The sequence below is a fragment of the Aspergillus thermomutatus genome, assembly GCF_002237265.1.
Source record: "Aspergillus thermomutatus strain HMR AF 39 chromosome Unknown NODE_30, whole genome shotgun sequence".
NCBI lineage: Eukaryota > Fungi > Ascomycota > Eurotiomycetes > Eurotiales > Aspergillaceae > Aspergillus > Aspergillus thermomutatus.
Window position 1 is genome coordinate 85,570 of NW_020798079.1, and position 17,015 is coordinate 102,584.

The following is a 17,015-nucleotide window of genomic DNA, read 5'->3' on the forward strand; positions in this document are numbered from 1 at the left end:
ACCAGCTAGAGTTGAAACTACAGATCAATGCAGATGTTAAGAAGCGGACAATCGCCTCCAGTCTGGGGAAGATGCCGCCATGACGCTGGACTTGGCAGCCGAGGCTCATCGGCCGCCGTCGGGCATATGCGATATGGACTTGGCTGGCATCCGGTCTACTACTACACTCCAAACTACGTACGGAACAACAAAGATGTCCAACCTTTCATATCCAGATACATCCTAATTTACACGGGTATATATGCTTATAATACATTCGTATGCTCCGCAAAACCAGATCAAGCTCTCGCCGGCGCATTGTTTTTACATTCGTTCCAGATCAGTGCCAGATTGCTTGTTGACCCTTCTGTTGCCATCCGGTCAATGTCCGGTTCTGCAATCACAAGACAGTACATGACATCCTGAAGGGCCGGTCCCTTGAGCGGAATGGGGGGATGTTCCCGACTCATCATGGGCACCCAGGTGGATACACAGTCTCTGGCGCGACGCTCGTCTCCTAACTCTGCATGCAGCTGGAAAAGCATCTCATAATCTGTAGAAGTACGCGGGCTGCCATTCAGGGGGAGCTTGCGCCATAATTTCCAGAAACCGTCATAGTCTTCATTGCGAAACAGAGATAGCATAAGCTTGCGAACCTCCTCTGGGTCAAACGGAATGTTGAGGGTTTCAATCAATTTCGATACTCGCGATGCAGGTCGATTTTCGGTAGTGCCTGTTACATTTTCAATGACTTTTTCACCAGAAAGGTTTGCCGGACGACCGGCTGCTTTGTATAACAAATGGAACACTTTCATATTAAGGACATCAGTGCCGCGCAGAGTGAGATGTTCCAGGACGCGAAGGGCGAGTTCTCTGTCGGCATCTGGCAACACCCCAGAAGCCTCGAAACCTTCATCGTGGGCCGGATTTTCTGTTAACATGACTGAAACGATTTCGATGCCTAATTCGTCGGATGTAGGATAGGCGTGGTAGTTACAGGTCATGAAAGCTGTCCAAAGACTTTCCTTGCTGTATCCTCGATGGTGTCGACAGATAGCTGTGCATATCAACTTTATCCGAGCTACAGCTGCTTCTTCTGCTGACAATTTTGAAAGAGCATTGTAAAATAGACGCAGAAAGAGTGTCGAGTCCCTATCTTCCGGCCCAGCTCCTAGTTCACTCAGAAATTGGTCATCAGGTAGTCCGGACAGGTGTTCAAGCAATGAATCAGGAGCAACTTCTTTATCGAAAGAATCGTTGGCGGCAAGTTCGTTAGTTCGAGTGGATATTGAATTTGGAGACATATCCGAGCCGTTGTCTTCATTGTCTTTAGATTGAGGGTTCACGAGCCGACGATTGCTGTGTAGGCTCCTTCTTTGTTCCAGAGGAAGGCTCGCCAAAGACCTGGAGTGGTGTCCGAGCACATGGTCAGAGGATGATTTTTTCACTGGTGTAGAAGCACGAACCTCTTTATGAGGCGCGTCTGATTTGGCATCTACGGAAACTTGTCTCCGCCGTTTATCTCGTTCAAGTGCAGCAAGCCAAAGGCCTTCAAGATCGACTTCGGCCCTCTTCTCCTCCGTGAACATCTGTACTACAACTCGAGTGCCCCCCACAATGTTGCCAAACCCTTCGACCTTCCGAGATGCCTGTTCCTCGACCGGAAAGTTCTCAACAACGCCTGCGTTCACACAGATCCAGCCGGTAGTGATCCCATCATCCTTCTCGTCGACCGTTGTTCCAGCACGACTGGCGATCCTGGCACGGCGAGCTTTACGCCGAAGTTTGATCTTGAGTTCGTTCCGACCCAGCAGTCCATCCGCATAAGGTGTGAGTCTGTAGGTGCTTCTCAACCAGCGACAAAGGCGATCGGCTGAAACATTCAGATGCTTCACACTACGAGCGGTGCCAATGATCATGATGGCGTTGGCCCCAATGGGCGGGGGTGTTTCCAGACCTCTAAGGTCAAGCAAGCTCAATTCATCCAAGCCAAGATCTTTGAAAACGTAATCAAGGAGAACAGGAAGAATGGCTGGCGGGTTTTCAGGAAGCTCCGGGATCTGGTCTCGGGAGGAAATTTGGCGCGACTCGTCCGTCGGCGTCTCTTCCTGCAGATACCACGGTGTATGTTGAGATGACGCAGTAGAGACAGTTCTGTGAGAACTTCCATTCCCGTCATTTGGATCAAACTTCAATGGCTGACTGTCGGAGGGTGAGTTCTCGGAGCGAAGGTGAGGTGCGGACCAGAAGGCTCGACCGTTGACATTGTATGTTGAGCGGCAGAGGAATGAACGGCCAGAAGTTGATGGACATGCACGAAACAGTTCACTAAGGCCCTTAGGGCCTTTTAGCAATACCCGATTCATTTGCAGTATGATAGATTGGTACTAATCGAGAGGTCCAGCACCGTTCAAAGATTGGCGATATGAATGACCGATATTCAGTTCTTTCCCCGACAATGCAAACAGTGCAAACAGTCGATTACCAAGCGGGATGCTTTGATAAGCAGACAAACAGATCAAAAAAAAATGTTTCCTCCGCGGGGCAAAAGCAGCAAGAGTCTTCGACTCTGGGTTTATATTCTCATCTTGAGCCCTCTGTTCTATTTTCAAGTCTTTTTTTCATCAAGGGCTTCAAAATGTCGATGGATCTAGATGCCCCAGTCCCCTTTGCGGCTCCTCAGGAGGCAATTTCTGCAACGTAAGTCGTCCCCTCACCATTAACCCAATCTAATAAAAGTCTTCGTGTCTGATGAGGCTTATGAACTTGGCTGACGCTTGTGTCTCTCTAGAATTCTCTGTTGCAACTGTGGAGCTCCCATCGACGGAACAACATCGGCAGGCGCCCTCTGTCAAGATTGTGTCAGATTGACAGTCGATATCAGCCAGGGTATTCCCCGCGAAGCTGTCCTTCATTTCTGCAGAGATTGTGAGAGATGGCTTCAGCCTCCAACCGCTTGGGTCAGCGCCGCACTTGAATCGAAAGAGCTATTAGCGCTTTGTCTACGCAAGCTTAGGGGCTTGAACAAAGTCAGAATCATTGACGCGAGTTTCATCTGGACCGAACCCCATTCGAGACGTATTAAGGTCAAGATCACAATTCAGCAAGAGGCGTTTCAAGGAACCATTGTTCAGCAAGCTTTTGAAGTTGAATATGTGGTTCACGCTCAGCAATGCCCCGACTGCGCGAAGTCATATACACACAATACATGGCGAGCGTGAGTAGTTTTTGGTCCAGCAAGATTTAGTAGTTTCTTGCTAACTTCGTCTCTAGCTCTGTACAGGTGCGGCAGAAGGTCCCTCATAAGCGCACATTCCTCTACCTAGAACAATTGATCCTCAAGCACAACGCTCATCAGGATACGGTCAACATCAAGGAAGCAAAGGATGGATTGGACTTCTTCTTTGCCCAAAGGAACCATGCCGAAAAGATGATTGATTTCCTGTCGTCCGTCGCCCCGATCAAAGTCAAGAAGTCTCAGGAGTTGATTTCTATGGATATCCACACTTCGACCAAGTCATACAAATTCAGCTTCTCCGTCGAGTTGATTCCTATCTGCAAAGACGATTTGGTCGCTCTTCCCATCAAATTGGCCAGGTCACTCGGGAACATCTCTCCATTGGCCCTCTGTCACCGTGTTAGCACCGCAGTCAACTTGATCGATCCAAACACCCTTCAGACGGCCGAAGTACCCACCGCAGTGTATTGGAGAGCACCATTCAAAAATCTGGCGGACGTCAACGAGCTCGTAGAATTCATCATCATGGATATCGAGCCCGTTGGCCGTTCGAACGGACGATTTCATCTTGCGGAAGCGACTGTTGCGCGCGCCTCAGACCTGGGCTCGAACGATCAGACCTACTTCACTCGGACGCACTTGGGCGGAATTCTGCATGTCGGCGACTCTGTACTCGGCTACCATCTCACCGGCACAAACTTCAACGACCCCAACTTTGAAGCCATCGAAGCCAGCAGCCAGTACAGCTCTACTATTCCGGACGTTGTGCTGGTCAAGAAGCACTATGCTCGCAAGAAGAACAAGAAGACTCGCAACTGGCGACTCAAACGCATGGCTCGCGAATACGAGGAGGAGGCTCTGCAGCAGCAGGGTACGTCGCTCAGTCGCAAGCAAGAGCAGGAACGCGAACGCATGGAGGCCGACTTTGAGATGTTCCTGCGGGATGTCGAAGAAGACCAAGAATTGCGTAGCACCCTGGCATTGTACAAGAACCAAAAAGCACGCCCGAACGATCGTATGCAGGGTGTCGAAGGCGGTGCTGGTGGCATGGATATGGATGACGAGGAGAGCGATGATGAAGTGCCTAAGATCAGCATGGAAGAGTTGCTCGACGACTTTGACGAGCTGAACGTGGATGACGACGAATGAGTTCTCAATTGAGCTTTCATAACCATCATTGCATTTGAAGGATTCTGGCGTTCAATCAAGGTTTCATGTGCTTTCGACTTCTAGGTCAAACAATACCCGGGCAATCAAAAAGTTTTTTCATGCAGATATATAGAAATACATTCTACATTCATGAGCTTGGAAAAGAGGAAATTGTTGCAGGTAGTGGATATCTATGAAAGGCGTATCGACATGCATGCAGATTAGAAGATTTTACTCAGCACGCGCTTCGCATCATCTTCCAACGTAGAGTTATCCTTGATCTTATCCCGTCCCATCTTGACCTCGTTCTGTTTGAACAACCTGCGGATCTTGAGGTCCGACGCAGCCGCATCAGCGGCCGCCTCACCCTCAATCTCGGCTTTCTTCTTTCTCTTCTCCTCATTCTTCTTCTGGATCCCCTGCAGAACCTTGCCCTGCTCCACACCCTGCAAAAACACCTTATCTTCCTTCCGGGCCCTTGTATCCTCAATCCGCCTCTTCGCCTCCCTCTCCGACCTCTCCCGCTGTACCTGCTCCATTAGATCCGCCCACTTGAAGCCCTTCAGATACTTCATGTTCCACACATCGTCGTGGTACCACCCGCCCTTCTTCCCACCGACGATGGTCGCATTCAGCGTCTCCGCGCAGATCTTCGCCGTCTTCTTCGAGGCGAATTCCACCCAGCCGTCAGCGTAGGATTTCCGCTTGTTGGATCGTCGGCGAGGGGCGGAGGTCGATGGGACCTCGGGAGTCAAGAAGACCTTGGTGATGGGTGCGAAGCCGCGGGTTTCGAGCATGGATTTCAGAGCGAAGGGTTTAAGGTATGGGGGCAGAGAGGAGAGGTAGATGACGCCTGTTTTGTTCTTCTTGGGCGGCCGGGTTTTATCGAGGGGTTTCTTTTTCAGTTTTGTTGATTTGGCGGTGGCGCTGGATGTGGATGGTGATTGCGAGGGTGACTGTGTGACCGTTGTGTCCAGGTACTGATCTACTGGCATTTTCTCCCCATCGTCGTCTGCGTCTGCGTCTTCGTCTTCGTCTTCGTCGTCGCTGTCATTGCTGTGTTTCGTTGTTTGGGACTTGGACTTGGGCTTGCCCTTGAGCTTGGTCTTCGAGTCATCTTCTGACTCTGAGCTGCCGATGTCTGATTCCTCATCGCTGAGATCGTCTGCACGCGTGTGTGTCTTGCGTCGCTTCGCGAATCGACCTTTGCTCTCCTCTGCGGCCTCGGAGTCGTACCCGCGGTCACTGCCCTCATCATCGTCGGAGACGATATCCAGGAATTCGTTTCTTTTGCGAGTCGTCATGCTGATACCTTTGCACTGCGGTCTGGTGTAAGAGAGCGGAAATTTTATTTCTATACTGCAGTTGCTTGGTGATGTTATTTCTGGTTGCTGCGATGTTTCTGGAACTTCATGCAACATTTTTTGTTCCGCCGACTGGTCCGTGCACTGGTCCGATGCGCAGCCAATCATTTAGCATCTGGTCTGACCACAGGATTGAAGTATACATCACGCGGTATGACGGGTGATCATGGAATAGAGTAGGATAACGAATAGTTCATCTATACATATGCGTATGCATGATATACTCATGCTCTGTTGATCTAACAAAATGCTCAAAATGGCAGAGGTATCCGTCAAACTATGTGCTGAGGGCTCTTCCTGGCCACCCATGCAGAAAACACCAAAATTCAGAAACAACGGCAAAACAGACATCAAGAGGCCATTTTCTCGAAGTCTAGTGCGAGAGGGGTAATAAAAAATAACAGATAGTGTAGAGGTCGACTGAAACGCTTGGATGGCACAGTCATGAGGAAGTTATGGGTAAATTGGAATATCAAAACATAAAGAAAGGCTTCGTAGTCATGGCTTCACCTGTTAAATCCCTAATGACCACTTTAATCGTTCGTAAACAAAGAAGCTTGTGGCTGACATCGGCACCACCTTAATATAGCCGATCGTCAAGCCAACCCAGAATCCGCGAAAACCCTTCTCGAGGAATATCTTGCCCGCTGTCTCAGCAATACTCAATCGGTGTCCGTCCCCCACGGCTCCACCGACTTGCATCCGGCGTCGAATGACCTCAAGAGGATAGGAGCAGGTCTGCGACACAAGACCTGCGATAGCGCCGGAGAATAATTCCGCCGCAGCGGTGAGCTGTGGCCGGTGTGACCCCTTCCGCGACTGGCTGTGGGAGGACTGATCAGATCCTGGGATGGTGGTGTAGCGAGCAAGGAGAGGAGAGCGAAGCCAGTCGCCGACGGTGTCGTGTGTGAGGAAAGAGATGCCCGCATAGGGGAGCATGCCGAGCAGGGTGGGCGTGAACCCACGATAGAAGTTGGCCAACCCATATCGAGGAACGACCTTGTTGGCCACAGAAGAGGCATTCTCAGCAGTAGCCGTAACAGAGCCTGCTGTTCCTTTTGTTGCGGTCAACTCACTCGGCGCGGGCGGCGGCGAAGCCCGCTCGTTATAAATCTGTCGGAACGTGCCTGCCAACGACGAGCGTGCAGACTTCTTCGTCTCAAACGCTAGCCGCACCCGAATCAATTCCAACGGATACGTGAAGAACACGGATGTGACACCCGCCAGACTCCCGGAGATGAGTCTGCGAAACGGCGTCTCCTTGTCCCGCGAGGGAATGATCACGGCACGAATCTGCTCATATGCGAGAAATTTGATGGCAGCATACGGGAAAATTCGAAGAAGCGTGGCGGAATGGCCTTTGAAAAGACCTCGGGCACCCTCGTGTCGATGGATTTCCCGAACCGCCGATACAAGGCCAAACCAGCTGCCTGTATACTTGGCGAATTGCGGATTAGACGCTTGGAAAAGGATCTTCACACGATCGAGTGGCGCGACAACCGTCTTGGCCTATGCATCCCGAAGTGTCAGTCCCTAACGACATCAACCGACCCCCAATACCAAACGTCTTGACTCTTGAGGATCTCAAGGTAGGTCCTCTCGAATAGAGAAACCCTAGACTTACCGCACACCCCGCCAAACCCCCCGCAAGCCCGCTTCTTAATACATAGTCCAGACTCCGCTTGTCCACCTCCTTAGAACCTACGCGGCCATTCTGCTTCACAGGCAATGACGAGCTGGTATCGACAGGATGGTTCGCATGAGCTGTGGAATCTAGATCGCTCGCGACTGGCCGTCGAGACGGTCTCGACTGTGCGACTTGTTCCATCTGAGGACCGCCTTGCGGGCTTGTTTCCGTACTTAAGAAGTGATGTTGTCCACGGTCCGATACAACAAGAGGCTGATCAAGACGCACATGGTCCGGAAAAGCTGTCGACATGAGCGAAATCCAGGCAAGAGACCCAGTTTAGGTGTGGGGGAGGCTTTTGAGGAGAATGTCACGGGCTATCGGGTAACCGCGGCCATTGATAAAACGGAAATTTTGGCCAGAAGTGCGGGAATAAAGTGAATTGGATCACAATGTTGGGTCAGAAATCTGTGGTCTCTGCGCAACGTACTTAAAACGAATTGTAAAGGTAAGTCGACACAGGAACTGTTGAAGATCGCATGCCTGAACTCTGCCAAATGTGCCCTCACTGACGTCGGTCCGCTGGCGGAGCCCACGAGACCACAAAGCTGTTACGGCTCTGACATGCCGATACCTGCCGATGCGCGCTAACATGGGTCACGTTACCGTCTCGTTACGCGACGGTATCCGAGTGGCGGCGGATGCTCTTTCGGGGTGGCCAACCGACTCCGAATCATTTGTCATCCTGGACTAGTAAAAGAGGTGAGAAGAGTGAGTTCGATGGTCGCTAGATAGTGGTGTGGTGATGGTATTTATTGCAGTATTTCAATCATCTCTTGCAAAAATATGGATCTAGTTCCAGAGTAATAGGTAGAGCACAGGTCTTCCTCTATGCAGGGGTTGGCCGACAAAGCGCAACATGTATTTACAAATATCCAGACCGCCCCAGACAATCAATTCTTCCACCCTTGCTCTAGATGCAATGCTCTTCCAGAGTGTTATATCAGAATCAACCCAAATCTTCATGGTCTCGTCGCTAAAGTGTGTAGAAGAAAGCGCAATGCGAACACGCTTGTTGCTCATCCAATGCCTACTCGAAAATAGAAATGCCCTGAAACGCCCGCGGTCCAGTAGGGTACGAAGTTCAAAAAAGCCCCCGCCAAAATCAAGTCAAAAGCCGTTCAGAAATTGTAGCGTGTACCCTGCCGAGTCAACGGTCTGCCCTGCCGGTTTGTCGCCTTGATCTCCTTGGGTTCATCCGTCACTCTCTTGGCCCGCTTCGATGGCCGTGAAGCGTCAACATGCAGATAACCGTTCTCCGACAGGGCTGTCGTGTTCCGCCATTTCAAGCAGCGATGCTTGTGGTCGTCCACGTAGGTCTTGTTCCGCGTTGTCATCCGCTTTGTCTGCATTTCCTCGGATTCGGCTCGTTCGGCTGTCTGCTCCAGGTACTCCTTCCGGCACTTCATGTACTTGACTATATGGTCGCGCTGTATCTGAAGCTCCTTGCGTAGTCTGGACTCGCGATTACCTCGTGAATCTAACCATTCGATCAATTTGTCAATCGCGTCTGGATCATCAAAATAGCCCCATTCGTGGGCTTCGGAAAGCCTGGTGGGCCCTTCCTCGTTCTTCTTGCGCTCTGCAGGGGTAGTGTGGAATTCTTTCTGATACTGTTTCCGCTGATCGTCCGGCACGTCGATAAATCCCACGCGCTCCATCTCATCTGGGCCCTGGACCCAAAGGCGACCATTTGCATAATGAGCCTCCGCTGTTGAGCTGCTGGGCATGCCGCCATACGGCATCGCGTTGCGTTCGAACCACCAGTATCGGTTGCAGAAACGATCCTTCCCAAGACACCTAGTCCGCGGACAATCGGCTTCTCTTAGGTCATTATCCACCACCTCAATCTTCTTCTCCAGTTTCTCAATGGCAGCTTTCTGGTCTTCGATCTTCTTCAAAACTCTTTGGTACTGCTTCGATCCTTTTGGCTGCTTGGTCAGTTGCTCCTTTCTCTCCCGCTCCTCTTCTTGTTTTCGCTTTCGCTCGAGAATTCTGTCCAAGCCTCCGCGGAGCGACCGTTGTTGCGGCGCGTCGTCATCCTCGGTATCCATGACCTGCTCAGAGTCGCCGTCCACGCCTGTCATTTTGGAATCTTCCAAAGCCTCTAATTCAGGCACTGGGGACGGTGATTTTTCTTGCTCCGGTTGGAGCGCCTTCCGCTCTTGGTGCAACCGACGGAGTTCCTCGAGTCTGCAATGGGGGGAAGATGGTTAATCAGGGGAACTGTAGGCGACGTCGAGACACTTACGCTACTTTCCGAGCCCTCTGATACTCAATCTTTTCTTTGCGGAACTCAGTCATCTGGTTGCTGCACTCCTCCAGGTAGTTTCGAATAGCCTTCGTTTCCAAACTGAGCATGCAGATGATCTGAAGAGCCTGGACGCGCAGGTTGACATTTAACGTGGCGTACTGGGACTGCACTGTTTCTTGGGTAGGCTCGGCATCAAGTGGCGCGAGATGTTTGAGAATCTCGTTGCAAACCTTTTCCATCCGTGGTCGGGCTGACAGTTGATGCAGAAGGCCGACCATCACCATCTCCCATCCACCGTGACGGAAATCTCGTTTCCGTAAACGTTCGATCCAGCCGTAGTCTCCAAACACCTCCGCTGCACGGTGAACTTTTATCTCTTCCGAGTTTGCACGGCTACGATTCGCTTGTGCCTTTAGATTTTCCGCCTCCGCTTTGGCCAAGCTACTCCGCGTTGTCATTCTTGTCACAACAGGTTCAGGCTCCGGGGACGGCTCTTTTTCCTCCTCAACCTCCTCTTCGGCTTCGGAATCATCAGATTCCGCATCAGGAAGGTCTGGCAATGAGACTTGTACGGCCCCTTCGTCGTCTTTCTCGGCGTTGACGAGCTTCTTCAGAACAGCGCAATGGATTTCCGCAAAAAGTTCGCATTCCACTTCATCCGACGAGAAGCGCATTGCCTGAAGAAAATCATCAAATGTGAACGAGTCTAGCTGGAATACTTCGCAGTAAACATTGAGAGTGTTCCAAGTCTCTAATAGCAGGCCCACTGATTGCATTTCGATCTTGTCGTGCAAGAGCTCTTCATCATCAGGATCATCATTTTCATCGACAGCCAAAAATTTCAGTGGCGGCCGTTGCTTCTTCTTCTCGCGGTCTGGTGGAATTTCCAGGTCTTCGATGGGATACTTAATTGGAGGTGGAGTCGGTGGCTTGGCAAGCTCGGTTTTGACGACGACTGTAGGAATGGGTTGTGGTTTCTTTTCTTCTTGGGGTTTTGGAGGGCGGGCGGGAGCGTTGGGGGTCTTATGGGACACAACAAAGGTCGGATTCCCATTGAGCGAGCGTTGATACTCCAAATACTGAGCCTCCTTCGATCGGGCCAGATCCTGAGGCGAAAGTTTAGTTTTTTGTCCCTTGGCTGCGGGCTTCAACTCCGGCAATTGTTGTGATGAAAAGAACCCGAAAAATCCCTCCTGATCTGCCTTTTTCTGGGCCTTTTTCTCGGCCACCCTTGCACCATACTGCAAATGCTTGGGCACTTCGGTCGGTATCTTGTACTCTTCCGCGATTGACGGTTTTACCAGCCAAGGAGCTCCGTTCCAAGACTCCCTAGTGACATTATTTTTGATGAAAGCGCGCAACATTTGCTTTGTGAATGTCTTGCGATCACGAGTGATGTGGTCCTGGTCTAACAGAGCCTCCTCATTGGGACGATCCAAAACTTTGACAAGATATGTCGCATAGGCTGGAGTTTTGAGTGTTCCGTCGGGGTAGCGCTGCTCCGCAAAATTGGCCTTGTCTCGAATCATGCCATGGAGACGGGAGTTGTCCTCGAGCAGAATCAGGACGGGCTCCCCGGGATAGAAATCCTGCTTGAATTCCTGCCAGTTATTAGCACGTCTGGTCGTGGAAAGATCAAGGTGGACATCATCAGCGACGTGCTGTTACTCACTTCGTAGATCTCATCCACTGGGACACAGCGTCAGCTCCAATTCTCTGAACACGCGGAGATTGAGTCGGAACTCACCAAGATTATCGACCCTAGATACAGTAGAAAACTGTATTCTACGTAGAATCGGCTCCTTCAGAGCATCTGGAAACGCGCTGTTCACCTCTCGAGACTCTTCCATCTGCTCATGGACAGGTTTTAGCGAGCTGAATTATGAATCGAATCCACAAGAATCAGATGACATACTTCGCTCCTGAGGGCTTCGAAAAAGGTCAATCCCGAATGACCGGTAATCTCGCAAATGAACCGCTTTTGTTTGTAAAAATCCATTCGCTGAAGATATGGTTCATAGTTGGTGAAGACCTCGTTGGTCTCTGGGATAACCCAGACCTACTCCCGTCGTAAGCAAAGAACCTGCGATATCCTTCATCTCATATGTGGAGCATGCATGCCTCGGAACTGTCATCTTCAATAACAGGTCGTGGAAGGTACTGGACTGGTTTGCGCTTGAACAGTACCTAAAGAATGTCGTGAGCCCCGAATATTCCTCGGCCCTCGCGAGCTTTGCAAAAATTGTTTGACGCACCATGATCCTCGACAATCAGAGTGCCGCGCTAGTTTATCATAGGTTGTAGGAAATGAAGACTTTGAGATCGGCAACCTAGGGAGCCCTGCAACCATTAATAAAATGGACACATGGGAGATTCCAACAGTAGGACGAAAAGTGCGCGAAGACAGAAAAGCAGAGTTGCGCAAATTAGAAAAGTATTGTGGATGCAGCAGTCGTCTCGGCGGAAGGATGGATCCGGGTACGGTGCATTGCGCCAAACATAGCTCAGTAGTGGCGTTCAGAGCTTCAACAATATGCAGATTGTTCCAGGATGGATCAGGCGAATAGGTGCAACGGGAAATGATTGAGATACTGTAAATTCACGACTTACCGTAAGATGGACGCGTCTTCGATCTCGCTGGACGCTTATGCGCGGAACGAATTATAGCAACAAGACACGACGGGGTGGGTTTGCGAGTGGCGTCGAAAAAGGAAGGTATCAAAAAGAGATGAGAGCCGTGCGGGGAACAAAAAAGGCGCGAAAGGAAGAGAAAGACACGAAGACGCGAGGATAGTAGAGGTGGAGGAGGAGGAGGAGGAAAAGAAGAAGAAGAGTTGAAGAACAGAAGAAAGGAGAAGCGGTTGCCGCGACGAAAAGAAGCGACGGCAGAACCGGGCCCCATCACATTTGAGGATCATTGCGGCAAGAGGCCCAGTAGTCAGGAAATAGAAATAGGATGGAGTGGGAGAGCGAGCGCCGAGGCATACAACAGCGGTGATTGGCTCAGAGGAGGAGGACGGGGCCCGGACAAGACCTTCAGCGTCGGGCGGAGAGTATTTTCGAACGTTAAAGTACGGTACAGACAAGGCTAACCCGTACCTGGGCTGTAGTCTAGTGCTCCCTGCTCTCTCTCTCCTGGGCCTGTCGCTGCACGCCTGCTCCTGCTCCTCCTCCTCCTACCCTCTTCTCCCGCCATTCTTCATTCCTTTCTGGTTCGGTAACATGTATCTCAACCACAATTGTTCTTGCACTCTATCTGCTCGTCAGAAATAGGAGAATTTTCTTGACTCTCTTTTTGGAAATTCTTTTGCACTGATATGACCAATATTACATGGAAGAGATACCTGGTCTCAGACCTCCGCGGGGACTATGGAGACGAGCTATGCAATGAACATCAGCAGCCTCAATGACTTCCCACACATTATCGAATATGTTTTCGGATCTTTATAGACTGGTTCTTACAAGCTTTATTCTCCAGATCTTGCCGTCTTTCTGAGATAGTGAGTGTCATGAGGTATGATGGATGATATCATTCTCCTCAACTACGGTTGCATAGATGAGCTGGCCAGCATCACTCTGTACTTGCGCGCCGGCCTTTGTTATGCATTGGATGTTTTATGAAATATCCCTACCGTTTTGACTCAGAAAGCTCACTACACTGCTAGATTTCAATCGCTCATTACTCTAACGCCATAGATTTCAAGCCGTGCCATTCTTCGCTCATCTGAATCAGTTTCAGCCACCTGCCACCTCCAACTCATTCATGGCTCTCCCTATTCAGAAATTTCTTCAAATCAGTCGGGTGTTTTGCTTGCCTACTTGATTTTCTCGAATATATGTACAGATGAGTTAGTGTGACCTCTACTCCAGGATTTCAACGCTCGTCTTTGATGTCTGTTGTGCGTTCATCGATCCCCTTGTTGCTATTCATAGACCCTTGCCGCCAATCTCAAGCACACACCACTTATTGCGACTTCTCATGCGCAAATCATACCAAGTATAACATCACAGCTTCAAAGTGGCTTCACGGCAAACCTTTTGCGACTGGGGAACGACCATCTCCCACAATTGACGGAATTCTTCTAATCTGCTAAGCGGGGATGGAATATCTCACTTGGACCGTGTTACCTATGCCAGCTGAGCCAATCCCACTTGTTTAATTTGGTGTTGGACGACCCGAATTGATATCAAGCCGGTCAACAAGGGGCAACTCTGCGATACCACGATCCAGCGATCGACCATGTCGACTCTGCCGGACTACTTTCGAGCCTCCATCTGATTAAATATATGCAGTTGCAAAGGCCCTGTCTGCTGTGGGAGATATAATACTGGTTTCTCAGTAAAGTAGCAGCTTCAGATGATCAATATCTCAAGCTTACACGATCAGCGATGTCAGACAGCGATTTTCGTTCACCTGACAGACGAGTACTGAGAGGCCTATCAAGGAAGGACGCGCATCTATCTCGAGCTGCCTATTCCATACTCGCTGATCCAGCTTAGCTGGAACACAGTCCGAAGCACATCCGAACCTGCGGCTGTATCTCCCGCCGAGGCAATCTGCTGTGCGACCCAAAGAATATCAGATCCAATGACGTAATTTACCTCTCAAGCGCCTCACACGGAAGCAGACTGCGCAGCCACAGAAGGTATGAGTATCAAGATTCAATGATAATATCCCCTCAAAATGGCGTTCGGCACTCAAATAAGTCAAGGACGACTCTACCTCAGCGGCATTTGTGAAGACATCCATACATTGCGAAAACCAGAGGTAGCTCCATCAGAACAGGCTAGTCTAGCCTTTTCAAGACTAGCAGCTGATAAACTTTGCATTTTGGGTGATCAAGTGGGTCAATCTCCAGAACACGTGGTTCAAGCAAACAGAGCAAACATGCGAGCTCTGATCCATTACATCATATCTGCGGGCTTTGACAGCTCGATGGCACTTCGGCGTCCTGGAAAGCATGCTTATCACAAGTGCTCAAATTCAGTGTACAGTGTACACGTATGCCGTTGGATAAAACTTTGATTTGTACTTCTAAGAAAAAATTATGCGGTGAAGTAGACCACCATAAACCCGACCCAACTGCCGACTACCCCCAGAGCAGAATAGCTACTCATGAACATCAGCGGAAGGAATTCATACCGGTCCCATCCGAAAATGAGCTGATGCGCCAATGAGCAGTATATAATCAACGGGATAGCCACGGTCAGGTATAGCAGGGACAGGCGGTCAAAAACGAAAATCCGCGGCTGCTCGGAAACCGGGGCGACTTGGTCAAAGACGAACAGGAAAAGGACCAGCCACCACACGGTATACACAGTCTTCAACGGGAATTCGGCTGCCGTGAAAAGCAGTGGGAATAGTGAAACGTGTCCTGCCACCGCGAGGGGTCGGAATGCGCTGAAGTAGCGTCGGTCCTTGAGCGCTATCAAGCTGAATGGAATGATGATCAGGAGAACAGCTTTCTCATGAACGTGCCAGCCAAACAAGAATGAAGCGTAACCGCATAGAGTGATAGCACCAACGAAGGTGTTCCAATCCGGACGAAGCCAGAGTTTTATCAGGGGGAGCTACTCGCCGGTTAGGTTACTGATATCGAGTGTCGAGCAGGTGTAGGAAGTGCTTACCAATTGGAACAAGAACGTCAGCGCAAATGTTTGTTCCTTTGTGATCTCTGGAAGAATGGCGAAGGATGTATCTCCGACAAGACCGCGCGTGACGCTGGTCAAAGCCTCATGGTTGATTGGGAGGCCCAGGCGTGGAGCGACTGTTATGGTGAGTAAAGCTGCACAGATGCAGTCAAGGAATGATTGTACTCACGCGGAATTAGCACGCGATCTGCGAAAGAATACATTGCCCAGATGTTCGGCGCCCAGTAAGCATGGCACAGCCCTCTCGAGAAGGGAAATAGCCTGTCCTTCAGTTGGAGCAGCTGGTTCCAATGAGCGAACGGGCCAAAAGCTATGCCGAATACACCAATGACACTCAAGCCGAGTTTCAAGATATTGCCGAACCTTGGTCGAAAGACAGACTTCGGATCGAGACAGTAGGCTCTCAGCAGGTAAACAAAGTAGGCTAACGAAAGGTAAAGGTAGATGTGCTTCAAGCACAGCAGGACTGCGAACAAGATACCACTGTAGAGTAGGGTCGATTGCTTGCGCGCCAGCACAATCGACAGGACGAGAACTCCGTACAAAAAGCCGTTGTATTGGAAATGAATGTGGTCAATGATGAGCAGCCCAGGTGACAAAAAGATCGAAAGACTCGCAATATGCGCAAGGTGCTTGTTGGCTTGAGGCGCGGATTTGATGAATCTATGATTGCCTCCATTAGTCCCTAACTCTTCAACTAAGAATATTGAGACCGCTGCACACCGGTTCAGAGCATATAGCAAGACAAGCTCAGTAAAAATTACAGTAGCTCTCTGAAAATAAACGGTCTGCCATGAATCATACTTGAGATTCTCAACGACCAACATCGCGGGATCCACAAAGCGAGCCACGTGCGAAAGAAGCCATTCGAAAGCTGCAAAAAAGGGCGGATAGTCGAGAGTCCATTCCGATGTTTTCTTGTTGACAATCCTCTCATGTCAGCGGATTGTCAAATGTATGTAGAGTATGCGGAGAGGTCAACGAACCTCGTAGTACCACTCCTTAACCGGCAACGAGTGTGTGATAGCGAGCCAATTCCGATGCACTTCGAAGTCTGTTGATTTGCTGCATAATGTTACAAAGAACCGTCAGTGCCGACTCCCAATTGACTCCATCCTCAGCTTTCTTGCGACGGTAGAAACTCACTAGGCGGGGAAGAGTAGAATCTTGAAAGCCGTGGCGACGATTGCGCATTGCGCCAATGAAGGATAAATGTCAGCCATTAGAGCTGTAGCGCATGATGCGCAGTCAAAAAGATTAGATCAAGCAGTGTTAAGCGTTCAAGGATTCAGGATCATCTTGCGGTCCATGGAAATGCTCATTGCGGGAGGTGATTCTGGGGGAAAATCTTCACGTGACAGAATGAACAACGGCGGAGCTCCAAAGGACAGTGTGTCCCTTTAAAGTTGGAGCTCCTTGAAACTGATTTTGGACACCTGCGACGATTCTTTTTGAATGGATCTGGCTTCGGACGTGGGAGTTCGTCATTCGGTCGTTCTCTCGAACCTCGAAATCCAACACTTTGTCGAATTCTCCCCAGCTGCTGTTTCTGTTGCCAGAGAAGTCCGCTACTGTGTGATCGCCATTGTAATTGGGTGGACCACCTCGCGCATTGTCTCCGCGCTGTTGAATCGGAGAGCTCCTTCGGATCAGTGAAGATCATTTTGACAAGCTGTCTCTCACCTTTCGTTC

At 50.1% G+C, this 17,015-nt stretch overlaps 5 protein-coding genes across 5 annotated transcripts; 1 reads left to right on the top strand and 4 right to left on the bottom strand.

Moving 5' to 3' along the window:
- Nucleotides 1-278: 278 nt before the first annotated feature.
- Nucleotides 279-2,345, bottom strand: ATP25 (RsfS/YbeB/iojap family protein; the record flags this gene model as incomplete). Its single annotated transcript, XM_026761327.1, has 1 exon — nucleotides 279-2,345. One exon carries the CDS (start codon nucleotides 2,343-2,345, stop codon nucleotides 279-281), a length of 2,067 nt encoding a protein of 688 aa, XP_026617037.1.
- A 272-nt stretch (nucleotides 2,346-2,617) lies between these two features.
- On the top strand, nucleotides 2,618-4,366 carry NMD3 (ribosome-binding protein NMD3; the record flags this gene model as incomplete). Its single annotated transcript, XM_026761411.1, has 3 exons — nucleotides 2,618-2,679; nucleotides 2,771-3,196; nucleotides 3,253-4,366. 3 exons carry the CDS (start codon nucleotides 2,618-2,620, stop codon nucleotides 4,364-4,366), a joined length of 1,602 nt encoding a protein of 533 aa, XP_026617038.1.
- Nucleotides 4,367-4,587: 221 nt separating this feature from the next.
- ESF2 (RNA-binding ATPase activator ESF2) lies at nucleotides 4,588-5,670 on the bottom strand (the record flags this gene model as incomplete). Its single annotated transcript, XM_026761481.1, has 1 exon — nucleotides 4,588-5,670. One exon carries the CDS (start codon nucleotides 5,668-5,670, stop codon nucleotides 4,588-4,590), a length of 1,083 nt encoding a protein of 360 aa, XP_026617039.1.
- Nucleotides 5,671-6,243: 573 nt separating this feature from the next.
- CDV56_107913 (coenzyme A transporter) lies at nucleotides 6,244-7,558 on the bottom strand (the record flags this gene model as incomplete). The annotated part of the gene is made up of 2 exons (XM_026761532.1): nucleotides 6,244-7,239; nucleotides 7,355-7,558. 2 exons carry the CDS (start codon nucleotides 7,556-7,558, stop codon nucleotides 6,244-6,246), a joined length of 1,200 nt encoding a protein of 399 aa, XP_026617040.1.
- Nucleotides 7,559-14,717: 7,159 nt separating this feature from the next.
- ALG8 (dolichyl-P-Glc:Glc1Man(9)GlcNAc(2)-PP-dolichol alpha-1,3-glucosyltransferase ALG8) lies at nucleotides 14,718-16,546 on the bottom strand (the record flags this gene model as incomplete). The annotated part of the gene is made up of 6 exons (XM_026761809.1): nucleotides 14,718-15,242; nucleotides 15,300-15,439; nucleotides 15,493-15,986; nucleotides 16,047-16,240; nucleotides 16,310-16,388; nucleotides 16,470-16,546. The coding sequence occupies 6 exons, from the start codon at nucleotides 16,544-16,546 to the stop codon at nucleotides 14,718-14,720; spliced, it is 1,509 nt and encodes a 502-aa protein (XP_026617041.1).
- Nucleotides 16,547-17,015: the final 469 nt, after the last annotated feature.